Below are 18,732 nucleotides of genomic sequence, written 5' to 3'. Positions count from 1 at the left end.
TCTTCTTGATCACGCAACGTTCCATTTCTCTCCGTTGTGCGGGCGACTGAAAGCGCATCCTCCCAGCGCGCTGTTACTTTCGGATGGCTGAGCGCGCGGGACCTTCGTCTGCTCATTGGTGCGGTGGCTCAATTCCGATTTAGAATACGAGCCGAGCTCGGATTCGGACTCTGACAGAGTTGCATGCGAGGAAGAGGGTTCCGCATCGTCAGATTCGGATCTTGAACGGATTTTATAGTCAGGCTGATGATGATGATGATGTTTACTAACAGCAGCTGCAGAACACTGAAATGTGCATATAGCATTGACTACGTTATTTGTATACCAATCATAATCAAAAATAAACTGCTATGTTCATTCCCTGTTATGCTCGTTCCCTGAAACCAAGCCGACACTGGGGGTGCGTCACGGCCAGAAAGCTCCGACAGCGAAAGGGTTAACCGTGACAAAAGCCAAATGCGTGCAAGACAGGGTTTGCTTACCCCCATTTCCCAATAGGTGAAGGGTTGGTCATTTTTTCATGCTGATTTCAAATATGCAATTAATTTTCTTGTAGGTCAATTAGGTCAAAAGATATTTAAAGCTGCCACTCAATATATTTTGGGGGGACAATAGAAAGAAGCTGTTCATCAGGAAGCTAATATTATATTGTATAGCTAGATACTATTAGAATATGCAATAAGTGCAGCGCTGGAAGTAGTGTACGAATCAAATCATAACTACTCATGCTGCAGATGATCAGAGTTCACCGTTCTTACGATGTCTATTGAGAAGGAAAAACGAAACCAAATTTAAAAATATATATATATACGGGCAGAAAATTAGAGATGCGCTGCCAGCATTACATGATCTGTATATATTAGGCATTTCGTTAAAAAATATAATGTAATGTAGCTGTTCTAGATCATGGCATACCACTCCCAGAAGCTAATAAAGTGACCTAAAGACTTGCTTTGAGAAAATTGTGAAAACAAACAAGACCTCATTCATTTACAGTTGAAACAGCCTAGTAAGTGCCAGGCACATAGTCTTGACACTGAGAATAGGCTAATGAGCTCCAGGCTTATAGTGGGGAGCTTTAGGTTGTCCATATGCAAACTTGGGGACACAAACTGCTAGGCTTACGAAGAAAAATAAACCCTAAAGGAGTACAAAAGAACACAAGGTGGGCATGGTGCTTTGCATACGCAAAGGTCCCTTTGGGCACCCAAATCATTTGCATGTGCATGATGTAAAACTCCCTAGTCACACTGACTATTTTCATCCATGTGCCGCTTTGTCGAGGTATACTGCAGATTTTCAGTGGGCTTGCTTGCCGATGCCACAGAACGACACTAATCCTGGTAAGCTGTGCGCTGCAGGTCGCGGCCAGTCTTCACGTACGCCTGCAACGTCTTCACGTGAAGGCCATGATGCTTGATGTTTATCTTCGAAAACACTTCACTTAGCGCCGTTTGATCGCCAGTCACTTGCATAGTGCGCGCGGCGAGCATATTCGCATAGACGGCTTGATCTGATCTCCATGAAAGCATGCTGAACTCACGCTGACGTCTTGCTGCAGTTTGCACACACAAGCAGCAGCTTGATGGCAAGGGCATACAAACGCTTGCATCTGTATATTTTTTACTTTACCGTTGCATACCTTGCACTTTGCAAGGCATCCGCGGCCTCTGAGCTCACGATTGGTGATCATTGGGTGGTATTGAGTGGTAGGTCTGTGGTGGGAAAGTTTTGTTGCTGAAAATGGTATTTGCACATGGGGCACACACGGCTGCTGTCGGCAATGCTGTTGGCAGCTGAAAACCTTGCTGGTCCAGCGTTAGGCCTATTGAGCGGGACCCAATTGTTGTGGGGTGCCAGGGGCGCTTTCTGAAGTTCTCGGCCAGATTCTTTTTGACCCGGTTTCCAAATTAATCCTTAGCGCAGAAGTTCTTCACCGATCGGGTGACAGCTGCACGCTTCGGCGACACCAAAATGCCGCGTGCATGTGTTCCTCCATAAATGCCGATGACGGTGATGTGGGCATGCTGGCCCCGTGAAGCAGATGCCCCTTGGCCAATAAAATGTCATGTTGCCATGACACGCAATGAGCAGTCTATACAGTTGTGCATTGATACGTCTTGATGACATGTTTTTCTAGAAAGCCAGTGAGCAAGGACAATCAGGGGGCGGGCACCAAAGTGAAGATGAGGGGCTGTTCTTTCAAATGAGACTGAGATGACCATGATAACATGTGTGATAACGCGCCACGGAAAAAGTGCCATTTTAATGTAAATTTTGGCTCAGGTTCACCTCATAGGCACATTATTAATTGATTTTTCGGCAACAGTATTATTATGGGTGGAGATAAAGATAAATGAAAATGTATTTGCTGTTTACAAGCATGTGGTGGATAGTGTAGCCAAGCGCCATTGCATCGTCTTCTTCGTCCCATTGTTCTCCGTCCCATTGAGTGGCAGCATGACAATGGTTGAGATGCGGGCTGCGATTTTGTAGTGATGTCTTCCACTCGATTTTGTGCCGCTCTTATCGTCCGCTGTTCGTTGCTGGCTGATCTCGTTGATGACATGCGTGTAGCATTACTCTGACCACTGACGAAGCGCGAAAAGTGTGAAAAGGAATAGCATAAAATATATTGCTAGAAAATTGTGGTCGCGGAATCTGGGTCTAAGACAATCAAATGTGTGCACAGTAACATTTTGACAAACTTGCGCCATACTCTGGGACCCTCACATTCGAAGAGACTTTCATTTTCGCAATGTTTATGTGACTAGCAGCGGAGGTGTCAATGGGCGGCAGCTTTTCTACGCTGTGATAAGATGATACGTTTGGCACTTTGTCAAGACTACTGTCACTTGTAGGCACAAAATTGAGGGTATCTCCAAAAGTCACAATTCGAGAATACAGCACATCTTTTTTGGCCGCATGGGGAAAAAAACAACAACACATTTTCGTGGGAATCCGGTATTTTGGACTCCCGATTATTCGAACATTTTGGTGGTCCCCATCGAGTCTTGAATTATCGGTTGACGACTGTATTTTTGGGGCATTGAAGCAGAAAGCATGTGACACTCCAACTCCCCGCTAAGAAAAGGTAGTGCTACAATTTTGGAAAACCTTATCTCTTAGTCTAAAGCTTACAAATATGATAGATTGACTTACTGCATGGGTAAAATGTTACAATGTTTATGTAAGTTTTCCAAAGTACTATTCACAAATTAGTGTACTTTCATATTATGTCATATATTGTCGTGGAAACTGTATCATGAAGTTGGCAGCTGTAAGGAAGTCCACACTTTCACTGATCACTTAACAGAGACAGACACTGGACATTGGTGTTCCAGTTCATACTTATCAACACTCCAATTTACACAATGCTGATAAATGCTAACTGGAACATCAAGCTTCTCACCATTGATTTTGAAGACATATTTCTTGAAACAAGTGCTATCCTGTAGGAATTTTACTAAAAAGATATTATTCTATTACTGCCTAGCCTCAGTTCTCGATTGGCACATCTTCAAAAGTATTTTATTGCAAAGTGAATTAGTAAAATTGTGTACATTCCAAATACTGTCCGCCTCTTCCAGTAATCCAACTGCTGTGATGTAATTGCAATATATACCAGATTTATATGTATGTATTCATAAAAAGGGATAAAGCAGTACACACACACACGCACGTGCGCACACACATACGCATGCGTGCACACACACACGCACACACACGCACACGCACACACACACACACACACACACACACACACACACACACACACACACACACACACACACACACACACACCGAAAAAGGCGGCTGCTTGGGCTGGTTGGTGGAACATTTCTTCAGACAAGGAAAAACCCTTTCAAGTGTGCGAAACGTTAAACAAAGGAAGAAGGCATCATACATTCCTATCCTGTTGCCTTATTTCTTCCTTGAACGTGTTGTGCACTTAAAAGCGTGTTTTTCTTGTCTGAAGTACTAAACCTTGTCCTACTCAATCATGGACACAAATGCACAAACACACGAAAACATAGACAAGCACATATGACCACAGACACGGACATGGACACAAATAACTCATAAAACACACAAACATGAGTACAAGTGCGCACAAACTTGCATAACCACACCATACAGACAAATGTATAGTGCTCGGCAATTAAAAAATGGTACTCTGGAGTGCACGGGTTTCAGAACTTTTCTGCGCCACAGGAGAGCACTTGGGGGACCAAATGCTGTCATGAAGTGTCGCAAAGGCATGCGCTTTAATTGTATACAACACATGCATCAGCTCGGTGTCCCCAGCACCCAGCAATGGCAAAAGAAACAACAACAACGAAAAACGCTGGCAGCCATGCACTCCAAGTATCGCGTTTCAATCGCTGACCACTGTACATACACACATATGCAAGCAGAACATACAGACACCCACAAACGCACACAAAGACAAACAAGCGTTTTTAAACGAACATGAGTACAGGCACACACAGATGCACACAAACACAAGCAGAAAAACAGTCGCATAAACACATGCATGCAAACACACAACATACATGCACACACAAGCACACCAGCAAATGTGCAGATACACAAATTCTAGCACACATCCAAGTGCTCAAATAACATGAGTGCAAGGAACGCAGGCATTGATACACACTGGCATATTAACACAAACACACCCATGCAAGCACAAGTAGTACCACAAGCACACATGAATACACAAGCGTAAATAACACAAAATTTGTTCACGTAAGCAGACATACACACCCATATAGCAAAGAGTCACACATGCACAGACCCGCGAATAAACACAAGCACAAACAAACAGATACACTGTGCCATCATACACAAATGCTAATACACAGACACACTGTAATAAAGATAAGTTGGGTTCATATTGGAGTGCCAACACTGTATATCTGCATATTGGATTGATTTTGTCTGCTTTTGGCAGCCTAATTGATGCAGTTTCGAGTATTGAGATTCCAGCTTTCATTTTGTGGTTACGTAGTTGTAAACTTGAGGCACCGTGCTTATTCTGTACTAAAATTTTACAATTTTTGGTAAGAGCACAAATAAAATGTGGGTTCCCCTAGCAGTAGCATCCTTCAAGAGGGGGGGTGGGGGCAGGGAGGAGTTGATTGGACTGCCCCGGATGCAGCCTTGCTGAGGGTGTGTGCTGTACAAATCGTGTAACACACAGGAGGGATTGACAAGGGAAGGAAAAGGGGGGATGGGGGTGACACGCTGAGCGGCTGCACCAGGTGCTGGGGAGGCAAGTGACGTCACTGGTCCACACAGTTCACAGCTGTTAGTTTTATACTTGAAGTGAAGCCACACCCACTATCCCTTCAGAAAGTAAAGCGGTTTTCCCATTCTCATGTGTAGATGCGTTTAGATGAAGTGAAAGTGAATTATCTTCTTCAGCTAAGTAGAGATGGCGTTGGCATGTGCTTGCAGCGCGTGCAGGTGGCGAAACAAGCTCCTGTCTGCAGCATAGCGTGAAACCGTGCTTCGTCGAGCTTCCACGCCTGACAGACGAGGAAATTGCTTCGTGGCAGCAGCGACGTGAGCCAGAGGGTCGCCGTAGGTGGAAACTGCGAGAGCTGGACATTCATGGCAAGAGTTGCGCTTCCCCGGTTGAAGATATGTCCGAACCCCAGAAGCAACGTCGGAAACGTGGCCGTTCAACGGACAGTAGTGTGGCTGGTAGTACCAGCCCACAACGGCGTACTTCATCTTTGAGAAACCGTTCTGTCTCAGTGAGCTCTGTGTCACCTCACGCTGAGGGATATACGGAATCTGAAGTCTACCCAGTAGAGGTGGGCCACCGGACTCGTCGGGTTTCTTACAGCTCTTTGGCAGGGGACAGCGGGGCATCAAGCAGACGTGTTAAGGCCGGAACTGGGAAGGCCAGCAAGAGGGTTAAAGCGGTAAATGACTCTGCTAGTGGCAGGACGTTAAGAGAGAGGGATATTGGTGAGAAAGGTGATAAGGGTCAGGTTAGGGTGTGCATAACAGACTCTGGGGATAACGTAGAGTCTTCAGTCCTCTCTGCAGCTGCAGCTGCTGCTGGCCTTGGCTCAGAGCTCAGTGTGCCTCTTGTAGAACGTGTTCCACATCCACGGAGGGGAAGAAAGCTGTCTACAAAGCGCCGCCTTGCTGTTGAAGTCACAGAGACTGTACCGGATTCTGATGCATCCTCATCATCATTGTCATCATCATCGCACCTAGTAGGCAAGTCCAGTGATCTTGAAGTGAGTGGTAGCAGGCCATCTATCATCTGTCGTATCCGTATCCAAGGGAAGCATGGAGTCGTCTCTACCACCAGCACTCGGCAAGTTCCTCGTGTAGTTGGCTTTGTCAGTCCTGACAGGTCTATAACTGAAAGTTGTGTTGCAGATCTTGGTAGCCCTCCAACCGGCAGTGTTAGCGATTCATCGAGCAGCACCATTGTTGGAAGGCAGATGTCAGATGGGCCTACGTCTGGTGCCAGACCTTTGGGCTCTGAGATGGCAGATCCTGGTATAGCATCAAGGCACAAGGTTTCTAAGAAGAGTAAGTCAAGCAACGTGGCACTTGACGCACCTGCTGTGCATTTGGAGTGCTCCAATGCAACCCACATGTCAGACGCTCCAACATCTCTTTCCACACCTTCGAGCTCTGAGGTCGCAGATTCTGGTATTGTATTGAGGCGGCCCAAGAGCTCCAGGAGGAGCGAGTTGAGCACCGTGACACCTGAAGCACCTGCCGCGCAGTTGGAAAGTTCTGGAGCAACCCACATGCTAGATGTTCCTGAGCCTGTTGCCACGCCTTTGAGCTCTGAGGTGGCAGATCTTGGCGCAACATTGAGAGGAAAGTTTTCTAGGAATAGCAAGTCAGGTACTGCTACACCTGAAGCACCTTCTGCACATTTAGAAGACTCCGAAGCAGTTACCGTGCCAGATGCTTCAACATCTCTTGCCACATCTTCGAGCTCCGAGGTTGCAGATTCTGGTGTCGTTCTGAGGCAGCCCAGGAGTCCCAGGAAGAGCAAGTTAAGCACTGTGACACGTGAAGCACCTGCTGCGCCTTTGGAAAGCTCTGAAGCAGCCCACATATCAGATGCTCCAACACCTCTTGCCATGTCTTTGAGTGGCAAGGTGGCAGACTCTGGTGTTGTGTCGAGGCGGCTTAAGAGTTCTCGGAAGAGCAAGTCAAGTACTGCAGCACCTGACCCACCTGCCGTGCACTTGGAAAGCTGCAAAGCAGCCACTGTGCCAGACGCTCCCCAGTCTGACGCCACACCCTCGAGCTCTGAGGTGGCGGATAATGGTGTTGTATTGAGGGCCAAGTTTTCCAGGAAGAGCAAGTCAAGCACAGTGATACCTGAAGCACCCGCTGCGCGTTTGGAAAGCTCTGAAGCAGTCCACATGCCGGATGCTGCTGAGCCTGTTGCCACACCTTTGAGGCCGGAGGACTCAGATTCTGGTGTGGCCTTGAGGCTGAAAAGATCTAGGAAGAGCAAGTTGAGTACTGTGACACCTGAAGCCCAGCTGGAAAGCTCTGAGGCAGCCCACATGCCGGACACTCCAACCTCTCACGCCATGAGCTCTGAGGTGGCAGATTCTGGTGCAGTGTTGAGGCCCCGGGGTTCTAGAAAGAGCATGTCAAACACCATAACACCTGAAGCATCTGAAACAGAGCTGGAAAGTCCCAAAGCTATGTTGAGCGAGATGTCTCCTACAACTGTAGGGTTAAGTTCTTCTGATGTTGCACCACATGGCTTGCCCAGCAGGAAAAGCACTCGGTCAGGTAGTGATGCTGGCACTAAAAGAGCAAAGCTAGCTGCCAGTTCCATTGCTTCCAAACCAACTGAATCCCCTGAAGCGCTAAGTAGTGGCCCTGCTAGAATTGGAACTATAGATAATCATCAGCTGTGTGGTAGCAATAGTAGAATGGAAATGGGAGCCCCTCATGCTACTCTAGGAACATTGCAATCAGGCAGTGATGTTGATGCTATTGAGGAGCCTGGAAATGTGAAGCCAGTTTCGAAGCGGGGCCGGCCTAGGAGGACAGATTCTGTTAGGCCACTACTTTCTAGCCCTGACAGTCAAGGTGCAGCAGATGCAGCATCAGTTGATAGCACTGCACATTGCGAGAACACTGTGCAACCAACTACAAGGCGTACGAGACGCCAGCTGGCAAATAGAAAGCTATCATCAAAGGAACTTAGTGCCACAAGTTCAAGTAGTTTGGAGTCGGTCACAAGTTTTAGCAGTTGTGAAGTCGGGGGCAGCAAGCTGCTTGAAACGAGTCTGCCTAAAGAGGGAAACTTGAGAAAACAAACTGCTAAGGGGAAACAAACAAGCAGCTCAAAACTAGCCATAAAGCCCAGCCGTTCCAAAGTGAAAGATTCTAACGCATTGTTAAGCCTTGGCACTGAAAATGAGAATGCCGCCGAACTGGGCACCGATCCTGTTGTGCAGGTAGTGGATCAAGCAGCTAAATCTAGCAAGTCTGAAGCAAGAGGGCGCGTCTCGTCGAGAATCTCTGCTAACAAGTTGGCTCTTAGAACGAAGATTCGTAAGGAAGGCAAAAACAAAGAAAAGCCTGAAAACCCAAAGCTACAAGATGAGAGCTGCTTTGTTGCTGATACTTCAAGCACCCCCCCACCAGGCTCTGACATAGGTCTTGCCTCAACAGTCACCGTTGACACGATGACCCCCTGCGTTTTGTCATTTGGCACTACCTACAGCACAAGTCCAAACACTGCCAAGCTTGTCAGCGACTGCAACATGACTAGGCAAGTAATTTCCGGCTCACAGGTGACGAGTAGTGGCATGGGTGATAAGGGGATCAGCGCTCCCAACTCTGGTGCCCCTGAAATAGTCAACTCTCATAACCGCCTAATGTCCAGCACTTCCAGGTCGAGTGCATCGTCAGACAGGCGGGAAGTGGGAGGTCTGCCAGTACGTTCGAGCAAATCGCGAAAGAGAGCAGGCCTCCCTGAAGCTCACGACCCTGGGATACAGGAACTGCTCGTCACCTATGAGAGGCTTACGATTACACCACCTAGTGAGCTTTCAAGTGACGGCAGTGTGGGCAGCAAGCAATCCAATGTGGCACGACCGTCTGCAGCATTTAACTTGTCCGAAGCAGCAGGGAGCAGTGACTCGCCGCGAAGATCTTCGTCAAGTATTATTACCAATTCTGTTGAGAAGGAAGGCATCCAGAAGTGCGTCGGTAATGATGAACCTGAAGCAGAGCACCCTAAAGAACTGTCAGGTAGCAGTAATCCCATCGTTGAAAAAGAATCTGGCAGTGCAAAGTCAGTCGTGTCATCGGATAGAAGTGAAGCAGCTGATGCCGGTGGTTTGATGAGAGGCGCTGATAAGGGAGCAGAGAACAGCCCTGAATTGGTACCAGCACTGCCTGTGCCAAACTGTGCAGTGACCAAGCCAGGTCCAGAAGATTCTATGATACAGCCTAGTAGTGTGAGTGTTGCAAACACAGATCTTGTTGCTACTGAAGAATTGGAAACTTCATCACTGCGCACCAGGCAGTGCCAGCCTGAAGTAGCAGCTTTTGATGTCCCTGTAAGCAGAAACCTTCCTGTCTCTGAGGTAATCACAGCCATTGAGCCTGTAGTACCTGAAGAAGGGAATGGTGGCTCAGCATTTAGTAGTGACTTTGCTCCTGCGGATACTTCGGCGAATGTTGACCTGCATGCAGGTTCAAATGGACCTGTACCTGGAGGCTCTGTGCAAGGAAACTGCCCTATCATTTCTGCCAGCACAGTGGACGTTTCTGAACCAGTCGTTAAGCCTAATGTTTCTGACAAGGTTGGCACTGATGCCCCTCCAAACAAAGTACTATTAAACACATTGCCATTGGGCAATGGTTCTGACAGCTCTAGTTCAAGCTCCAACAATTCAGCTTCTGTGCTAAGCAGACCTTGCATGACAAGTCCCATTGAACAAAGTTCCTCTGAACTGTTGGACAGCCGCCATGCTGTTCAGGATGGCAGTGTCACTGAGCTCATGACTGAGTTAAGCTGGTCTATTGAGTTGGGTCAGGGAGTGACAGAGGGCTGCGCTGAGCAAGATGCCAATGTGACTGGGACACCTGAACTGGTCTCTAGTCTGTGTGGACAGAAGGGAAATGAATCCCAAAAAGCATCTAGTGATGATGTTCAATTTGAGGGTGAACCTTCATCTCGTATCTGTGCTGGCAGCAAGCCGACCACGACTGAGCAGCCAAGTGCTGTTGGCTCCATCAACGCTGCTGAAGTGTCATCTGTTGACGATGACTTCATATGCCTAAGCCCTGATGCCGATGCAGAGTGGATCCTGCTTGATGAGGTTAGGGATGACTCCATAGAGCTGTTTCCATCGCCTGAGGAGAGCGTTTCAGTGGACTGTAGTGAAAGTTGCATTGACCATACCGTTGAAAACCGTGTGTCTGACTGTGGGATGAACTGTCATAATATGAATGTTAGTGAGAAAAATGGCATTGGCAACATGGGCAAAAAAGAACTCGTTGGACACTTTGACAGTGTCAGCACTGAAGAGAGTGTTCATGAGGATGTGGCTGATGAAAATTCTATCCAGCATGGAAGCAGAAAAAGTAGGAGTGAGAGAAAGGTTGAGAGTGTATACAGAGAAAGCTCCATTGACAAAAGCTGTGAAAGCAGCATTAGAAATGTTGGTAGTATAAACTGTGCTGACAGTGCCACTGGCGAGAACTGTGTTGTGGAAATCAGCAGTGAAGGTTGCTCAGATGCCACTAGCAGTAAAGAACACTTTGAGATTTCTAGCACAGACCTTGCCGATACTAACTGTGAGGAAATTCTTCGGAACTTTGGCAGTGACAGTAGTATGGTAGATCTGGGCAGTGAAAGTTTTTCGGAGCCTACTGGTGGTAATAAATGTACAGAGGAGGTAGCCAAGGAAGATATTGCTGAAATTAGCCCTGCGGACCTTGTTCAAGGCTTTGGCAGTGACAATTGTGTCGGTGACATCGATAGTGAGGGCATGGAATTCATTGCGAGTGAGAACTTTGTCGAAAACATTGGCTCTGAAGAGAGCATGGAGCTGTTTAGTGGGATTGACTCTGAGTCTAAGCAGCATAAAGATGCAGTTGCACTAAATGAGATCAGCAGTGATTCTAGAGAACACGAAGATGTCTATGCTGCGATAGCTGCTGGAAAATTATTACGAGTGGCAGTTGAAAGACTGGAAGATATTGATGCCCACAGTGCAATTGGAATGTTGTACCGTAAGGCCAAGAAAGCTTCAAAGTATAACAGAGCCCCTTGCAAACGTGTCGAAATCTCTGGAGACAAGCAGGATGTAAACCGTGACAATTCACAAGATGAGCACACAGGCATTGATGAGAAAGAGAGAAGTGTTGGCCTATCTTCAGTGAGAAAGTCGCCTGCCTGTCATCAACAGACCTCGAGACCTTCCAAGTCCCTGCACAAAGATGTTGGAGCCTCTAGTAGCCAGAGCAGTGGACGAAGACCCAGTGATTCACAAGCTCAACACCAAAGCCCACGAGAGCAAGACAGAAGTGTTAGACCTGTGTCGATGGAGAAGGCACTTGCCTCAGACCAACAGACTTCAAAATCTTCCAAAACTTCTCGCAAAGATCTCTGGGCCTCTGGCAACCAGCACTCCAGGGATCAGACTGACGAGTCACATGCTCAGCATGTAAAAACTAAGAAACAGGAGGGAAACGTCGTGCCTTTTTCAGAGGACAAGTTGTCTTCCTCTGTCAAGATAACATCAAAGTCCTCCAAGACCTTGCACAAAGATAGCCGGGACACTCGCAACCAACATGTTGAAAAATCCGCTAAAGATTCGAAAACTCAGCATTTAGTTGTAAGAAAGAAAGACCGAAGTGCTGATCCTCTTACAGCAGATAAGTCATCAATTTGCCACCAAAAGGCCTCAAAGTCTTCCAAGGCTTCCCGCAAAGATGTGCAGGCTTTCAAGAGCAAGGACAGTGAGGGTAGTTCCAACAAAGCAGAAACACAGCGCCCAGGCAGAGAAAAGCAAGGGGAAGCTGTTGAACATTCTTCATTAGAAAAGTCACCGAGCCGTGAGCAACAGGCCTCAAATTCTTCCAAGGGTTCCCACAGAGATGTCCAGGTTTTCAAGAGCAAGGACAGTGAGGGTAGTTCCAACAAAGCAGAAACACAGCACCCAGGCAGAGAAAAGCAAGGGGAAGCTGTTGAACCTTCTTCATTAGAAAAGTCACCGAGCTGTGAGCAACAGGCCTCAAATTCTTCCAAGGGTTCCCACAGAGATGTCCAGGTTTTCAAGAGCAAGGACAGTGAGGGTAGTTCCAACAAAGCAGAAACACAGCGCCCAGTCAGAGAAAAGCAAAGGGAAGCTGTTGAACCTTCTTCATTAGAAAAGTCACCGGGCCGTGACCAACAGGCCTCAAGTTCTTCCAAGGGTTCCCACAGAGATGTCAAGGTTTTCAAAAGCAAGGACAGTGAGGGTAGTTCTAACAAAGCAGAAACACAGTTTGCAGTCAGTGAAAAGCAAGGGGAACCTCTTGAACCCTCTTCATCGGAAAAGTCACCGGGCCGTGACCAACAGGCCTCAAAGTCTTCTAAGGCTTCCCACAGAGATGTCCAGGTTTTCAAGAGAAAGGACAGTGAGGGTAGTTCCAATAAAGCAGAAACACGGCATGCAGACAAAGAAAAGCAAGGGGAAGCTGTTGATACTTCATTAGAACGGTCACCGGACTGTGACCAACAGGCCTCGAAGTCTTCCAAGGCTTCCCGTAGAGATGTCCAGGTTTTCAAGAGCAAGGACAGTGAGGGTAGCTCCAACAAAGCAGAAACACAGCGTGCAGACAGAGAAAAGCAAGGGGAAGCTGTTGAACCTTCTTCATTACAAAAGTCACCGGGCCATGACCAACAGACCTCAAAGTCTTCCAGAGATTTCCACAGCGATCTTCGAGCCTTTGACAACCAGGTCCAGGTGTGCGAGAATCGGGAGAGGAGACCTGACAGTCCAGAGGAACAACGGGCAGGAGGTGGCACGCAACAGCAAGACGAATGCAATGAGCCTCTTCAAACGGAGAAGTCACTTTCTTACCACCAGAGGGAACCACTGCCGCCAACTGACATGGGCAAGGAACATGTACTGCTAGACCAAGTCCTTGACCTAGGGGAGCTTCCGGATGCCATCAAGTGCCTACTGGACTCTGAGGTTCCACTCCCTGAATTGGACGCCGACTGCTTCAGCCTACCACCTGACTCTACCCGTTGGCTCTCTGAAGATGGTGTGGTTGAGAAGCGGAAACCTGATGAGCGCCCTCAGGCTAACAAGGAGGAGCCACCATTCTGTCCCTCGGGTGACATCATGCTTGGAGAACTGACCAAGGCTTGCTCACTCACGAATGAAGGCCTCGTTGCTCTCGTGCCAGCTGTGCCCCCACCAACCTGTGGCCCACATTTCAACAACTGTGGCTCAACCACTGCTCGGGCCCGCAAGAAGTGCCTGAGGGGTCTGGCCCACTGGCAGAAGGCCAAACTGGAGGCCTTTGCACGGGACTCGTGCTTTGAGGTGGACTTCGAGCACAACCCCGAGCTGCGTATAGCCTTCTGTCGTGACCGCAGTGTGGTGCTGACACCTGCACGATCTGCGCCGACCGTCGCCTTGCTGGCACCAACCCGTCAGCGGCCACCACCCAGTCCAGACGATGATGTGGTGAGCATCCGTGAGCTGCCACCTTCCGACGCCTCGCCTGACCCAACCATGCTTTTGGTGTCCCCGCCAAGCACACCCCCACGACATGAGGTAAGTTGGTCAGAACAGTTCATCCCTTATTATGTTTTTGGTGTGTTTTCTTTTTCAAACAGATTTTCAGAAATTTCATGGAGCACATAGTGCAGTTCGATCTTTTCAGATGGATTATATGTTAATGAGGCAGAGATTACTTGCATGAAAAAATGGCAACCTCCACTTAACTAATTAAACATTTGCTTATCAGCTTTGTAATTGTTCACTTTAGCATATGCTATCATTGCAAATTGAATGCTGAGCAGTAGTAAGTCGTCTGCTTAGCAGAAATTTGAAGGTTAGCACGACTTTTTAAATCTCTTACCATGGGTTGTGGTAAAAAATGCATTGCCTTTCCAGCTATGAGGGTCTCTCGCTGCTAGGGAGATGCTTTTGGGAAAGTGATTACTGGTGTGCCCGGTGTATTTCATAGCACATTTTAACATTCGGTATCTCGAAAGTGGTGCTGGTCATAGGATTTCTGTGAAGCGACGTGACTTGAGTACTGCTTGGTTTAAATTTTTTAAAATGGAACGTTCAACCTAAGGGGAATAGTCGGGAAAGTTATTTAGCAGGTATTTTTCATTAAGTATCTGGAGATTCGTCAAGCAGGTAATTTATGCCTCTTCCAAAAATCTACCTGAAAAGATGGAAAACCACTATCTGTCACAGGTAATTTCTTAAAGATGTGTTCAGAAAAAGACAAGAAAGCTGAATTAGGCATAGCTAAGCACAGCACATTGAAGGTGTACTTTTGCTGTGCAGTTAACTGATATCCTGGGATACGAAGTATGTAAAGATTTTGTTGTGGGATTTGAAATGCCGTATGTGACATTCTGCAGGTGGGGCTTTGCCACTTGCCTAGTGTATCAATGTGGCTAACATCGCATTTCATGCGGAGACAGCACAAAGACCGACGCTGTCCTTTCCCCGTCTCTGTGACCCCTAGCTTTGATTTCACTTAACTCGCAAGTTCAGCTACTTACAGTTAAACCTTGTTATAACGTAGTCGCATCCGACACGAAAATACCTTCATTACGTCCATTTCTCATAGCTTACTGTCTAGGTTCACAATGTAAAAAATCAGGCAGAAAACATCCTTTGGGTATGACTATCTACGTTGATGCAATTAGCATTCAAATGGTGGTGCCTATATAATTAAGAAAAGTTACATTATAGGGTTGTATGTGCCAAAACCACTTTCTGATTATCAGACACACCGTAGTGGGGGACTCCGGAAATTCGGACCACCTGGGGTTCTTTAACGTGTACTTAAATCTAAGTACACGGGTGTTTTTGCATTTCGCCCCCATCAAAATGCGGCCGCCGTGGCTGGGATTCGATCCCGCTACCTCGTGCTTAGTAGCCCTATGTAATTTGGTGATGGGAAATTGATTATTGCTAGAGATTTTAAGGATTATGTTACGTAATTCTTAAGTGTAAGTTGTCTGCCTTGGCAAGTACCCATTGGCTCATGTCTGCTCGGTAAGACATTGGCCTAAGCTAGTAGACAACTTGAGTCACTGGGAAGAGCGGCATAATGAGTCTAGATAGATAGGTAGGTACATGAAGTTGCCAAAGTAGGCAAAGAATGCTAATCGCATTAAAACTCCCTAAGCTTTCTTTAACTTATTAAGTGCCCCTACAAGGGTATAATTGTCTCAATGCCAATGCGCACCCTGTCTTTTCTGAGGCAATTCGGCTACAAAACAAGAAGCATCTGTAGACTGGTTGTGTGCCATCTGCACGGAACGTGACTAAACGGACATTGTGTGGCAGGTTTTCGTTTTTTATAAGAAATGTGTGGTAAAACTTATCTAAGGAAAGCACAGGGAAGGCAGCAGATGGAAATTCAAGACGATGAGCAAAACGAGAACAAGGTAAAAGCGTGAGCCAATGTTTCGACAAGTAGGCTTGTCTTTTTCAAGGCGACATGTGCTTTCCTCGGCACAGTATATATCGTTAGGGTTCTTCTAAAGGGGAGAAGGGGCCTCTCCCCTTTAGAAGAGCCCTAACTGTATATACTGTGCTGAGGAAAGCATGCCTTTAGAATAACCCTAACTATATATACTATGTCTAACTATATATACTGTTGCTTTGAAAAAGACAAGTCCACTTGTTGAAAAGTTGGCTCCCACTTTTACCTTGTTCCCGTTTTGCTCAAAGCTTATCTAAGGTATCTGTCTATGTTGCTCACCTCTCTTGTTTTCAGACAATGCAGACTGGTGCAAGAAGCCCGTGTCTTTTTTTTTTTAGTGATGCAGAAATTCAGCAAGTTCATATGCTCTCTGATTTAGAGGGCATTAATTTTGATTACTTTGTCTCTTAAAATGATAGCAACAAAAAGACCATGTTGCTTGTTGAACACTGATTATCTTAAGATTGTTCATTAGCATGTCTTAATTTTCTTGGAAATTTTTATATTTAGGAAATTAGTAACATGTTCAGCAGCATATCACCAATGGTAAACAGCATTCGAATTTAGAAATCGTACTTTTCCCAGAGTGCATCAAATTTGATGCACTCTGGGAAAACCTTTAGCACACAGCAGGCTGAAAAACACCTGAAATGTCTGGCAGCCAAAGGGTTAATGGCCTGCTATCGGCACTGTTTGCAGACCAGCACGTCACAACTGGATGGACCATCAGGTCGCTTTGCCCTCAGTGGAGCCAGGCTACCTGCAGACACGGTGAGAGACCGTCTAGCATGCTTACGTACCGTCATTCAGACATGGCCCAGATCAACTTCTCTTTTAAGACTGGTGAAGGCCTCTGTGCATCCACCCTGTGCTCTCTCACTGACATTAATGGGGGACAGTGCCAAATTGCACCTGGCTTGCAGCTTTGTGTGAGGAACAGGGCCGGTTGCTGCGAATTATTTTTTTTTCTAACGTTATGTAAGCATACCTTATAGGCAGTGAAGGATGACAGTGGACACAGCAAAGCAAAAGCAGCCAATTGTTTACTAAAGCGAAGCTTTCTTTGCCTCTCCCTTCGACTTTGTCACTGCTGCTGCTGCTGCTGCTACTGCTGTCTGCCACACCGCATTGGAGGACGGTTAATAGTGTGTGTATACATTACAGGAGCGCGGCAGAGAGGAAAGGCGATGTGAGAAACTCGTTTGGACCTTTGCAGCTGCGTCGAATGTGCACAATGCCCTCTGGAGCTCCCTGGGCATCGCCACATTAGCCTCATGACAGCTGTAATTATCCGTGACGCCCCGCAAAAGCATTGCAGAAATTGCATTGCTTGCCCTTCTACTAATGTGCAAGTCTAGAGGGAAGCTAGATAAAATGGTGGAGTGGAGGGGGGAGAGGAGGCAGAGACTAGGTAGAACCGATGCAGTCGCAAAATGAGTGACTAACAGCCTTGCCACTCTTCGCTCGCAGTTCCCATACAAGGTGTGTGTGGGGGGAAGCGAGAGGGGAAATAGGGAAAAAGCGACGCGAAAAGGTAAGGAAACGCTACTATAGCCCCTTCAGTCACGGTGCACATGTTTGTGGACGCAACTTATTTTTGCCGTTATTATGCAGTAGTTGCAAGGAATAGACAACAAACATTAAGCTTTGAGTACATTGTACATTCTGCTTTCCTAAAGTACACCCATTTCACTTCCGAGTGAAATGTAATGCTTCAGACGACTGCTTTAGTGGAGGCACTACCATGTTTGACGAGATGTTTGAAGTGGGGCGCTTCCGCAGTTATTGCAAAATATTTTTTTTTCTTGTTGTAATGTTTGCACCCAAGAATTACCCTTTGCATGTAATGCGAGCGGGTGATTCAGTATCTTTAATGAAGAAACGTAGCATGACTGACTGTAAATTAAAGGAATATTTAATTGCTATGTAATTATGATGGGTCTCTGTAAAATGCACAGAGTCATTCTCCTCCCACCTTGACTTGCTCTCTATGGAGTCTACTGCACCTTGGCATAAAATTATGTAAATTTCACAGATTTATAGACAGTTGATCATAATTCGTGACTGAAGGGTATGGGCTAGGCATGACAGCGGTTGCGGACAGACGGCATAAACTTGGGTTTAAGGTATGGTACAGTGTGTTTGTGCTATTTCTAAAAAGTAAACAGCACGAAAATATGTCAAGCGGACAACTTATGCAGGACGTGCAGAGGCAGAACTGCATGGAGGCACTACCACAAAGCTACTGCTCGCCGCAGTAGCTTTGTGGCTGTGGCATTGCTTGAGGTTGCGGGTTCGATCCTGACCACGGCAGCTGCCTTTCGAGGGGCCAAATAAAAAGCGCTCGTACACTTAGATTTAGGGACGTGTTAAAGAACACCACGGTGTCAAAATTAATCCGCAGTTTGCTGCTACGGTGTGCCTCATAATCCAATTGTGGTTTGGCACATACGGCCATGTTATTCAAGTTTCATACTTCTGCTACGATGCGATGTGCCATGTGAGGCAGTGACTCTGCTCAATCCTCTCAGAGATTATGAAGTATTGCTCACAAGAATGCCTCAAGCAAAGAACTCCCCTTGTGTGTTCTATGTACTACACAGACAAACAGCGGTGGTGCACGCAAGGTACCGTTTGAGATTAACTCGTCACTGTTGTGTTGGACTAAACGTTGAAGAAATTAAACATTCGTCGTTGATGTCGCTGCTACTTATCGTCATTCAAAGCAAACAGCACAGAAAGCTTCGCTTACATCGATTCCCACAGTGCGTGGAATCTGCATAATTTTTCTTGTCAAGTTTTAAATATGTATATGGATGGGGGAAAGAAATAGACTCATCATAGTACATTGTTATCATGCCTGTAATTTATCTTGATTTAGTTTTTGATCCCCATGCATGCACATACACATGTGCAAATACACGTGCAGATGCATGCAGGCCTGTGTGCATGTGCATATTTGCATGTATATGTGCGTGTGTATGTGCGTGCATGGGGTGAAAAACCAAGCACGCACAGAGAGAGAGAGAG

General features: G+C 46.7%; 1 protein-coding gene across 3 annotated transcripts in view; it reads left to right on the top strand.

The window, feature by feature from the left end:
* The window catches only part of PolZ1 (DNA polymerase zeta catalytic subunit), a 164,189-nt gene that overhangs the window by 80,841 nt on the left and 64,616 nt on the right, over positions 1 to 18,732 (top strand). For all 3 annotated transcript variants that reach the window (XM_055066363.1, XM_055066362.2, XM_055066364.2), the window contains 2 exons: positions 5,464 to 13,802; positions 16,402 to 16,473. In XM_055066363.1, coding sequence (XP_054922338.1) covers positions 5,464 to 13,802; positions 16,402 to 16,473 — 8,411 coding nt within the window. The remainder of the gene's footprint in view (positions 1 to 5,463; positions 13,803 to 16,401; positions 16,474 to 18,732) is intronic.

This window comes from Dermacentor andersoni, chromosome 6, assembly GCF_023375885.2.
Source record: "Dermacentor andersoni chromosome 6, qqDerAnde1_hic_scaffold, whole genome shotgun sequence".
Taxonomy (NCBI): Eukaryota; Metazoa; Arthropoda; class Arachnida; order Ixodida; family Ixodidae; genus Dermacentor; species Dermacentor andersoni.
The sequence above is the reverse complement of the archived record's forward strand: the minus strand, read 5'-3'. Positions and strand labels throughout refer to the sequence as shown.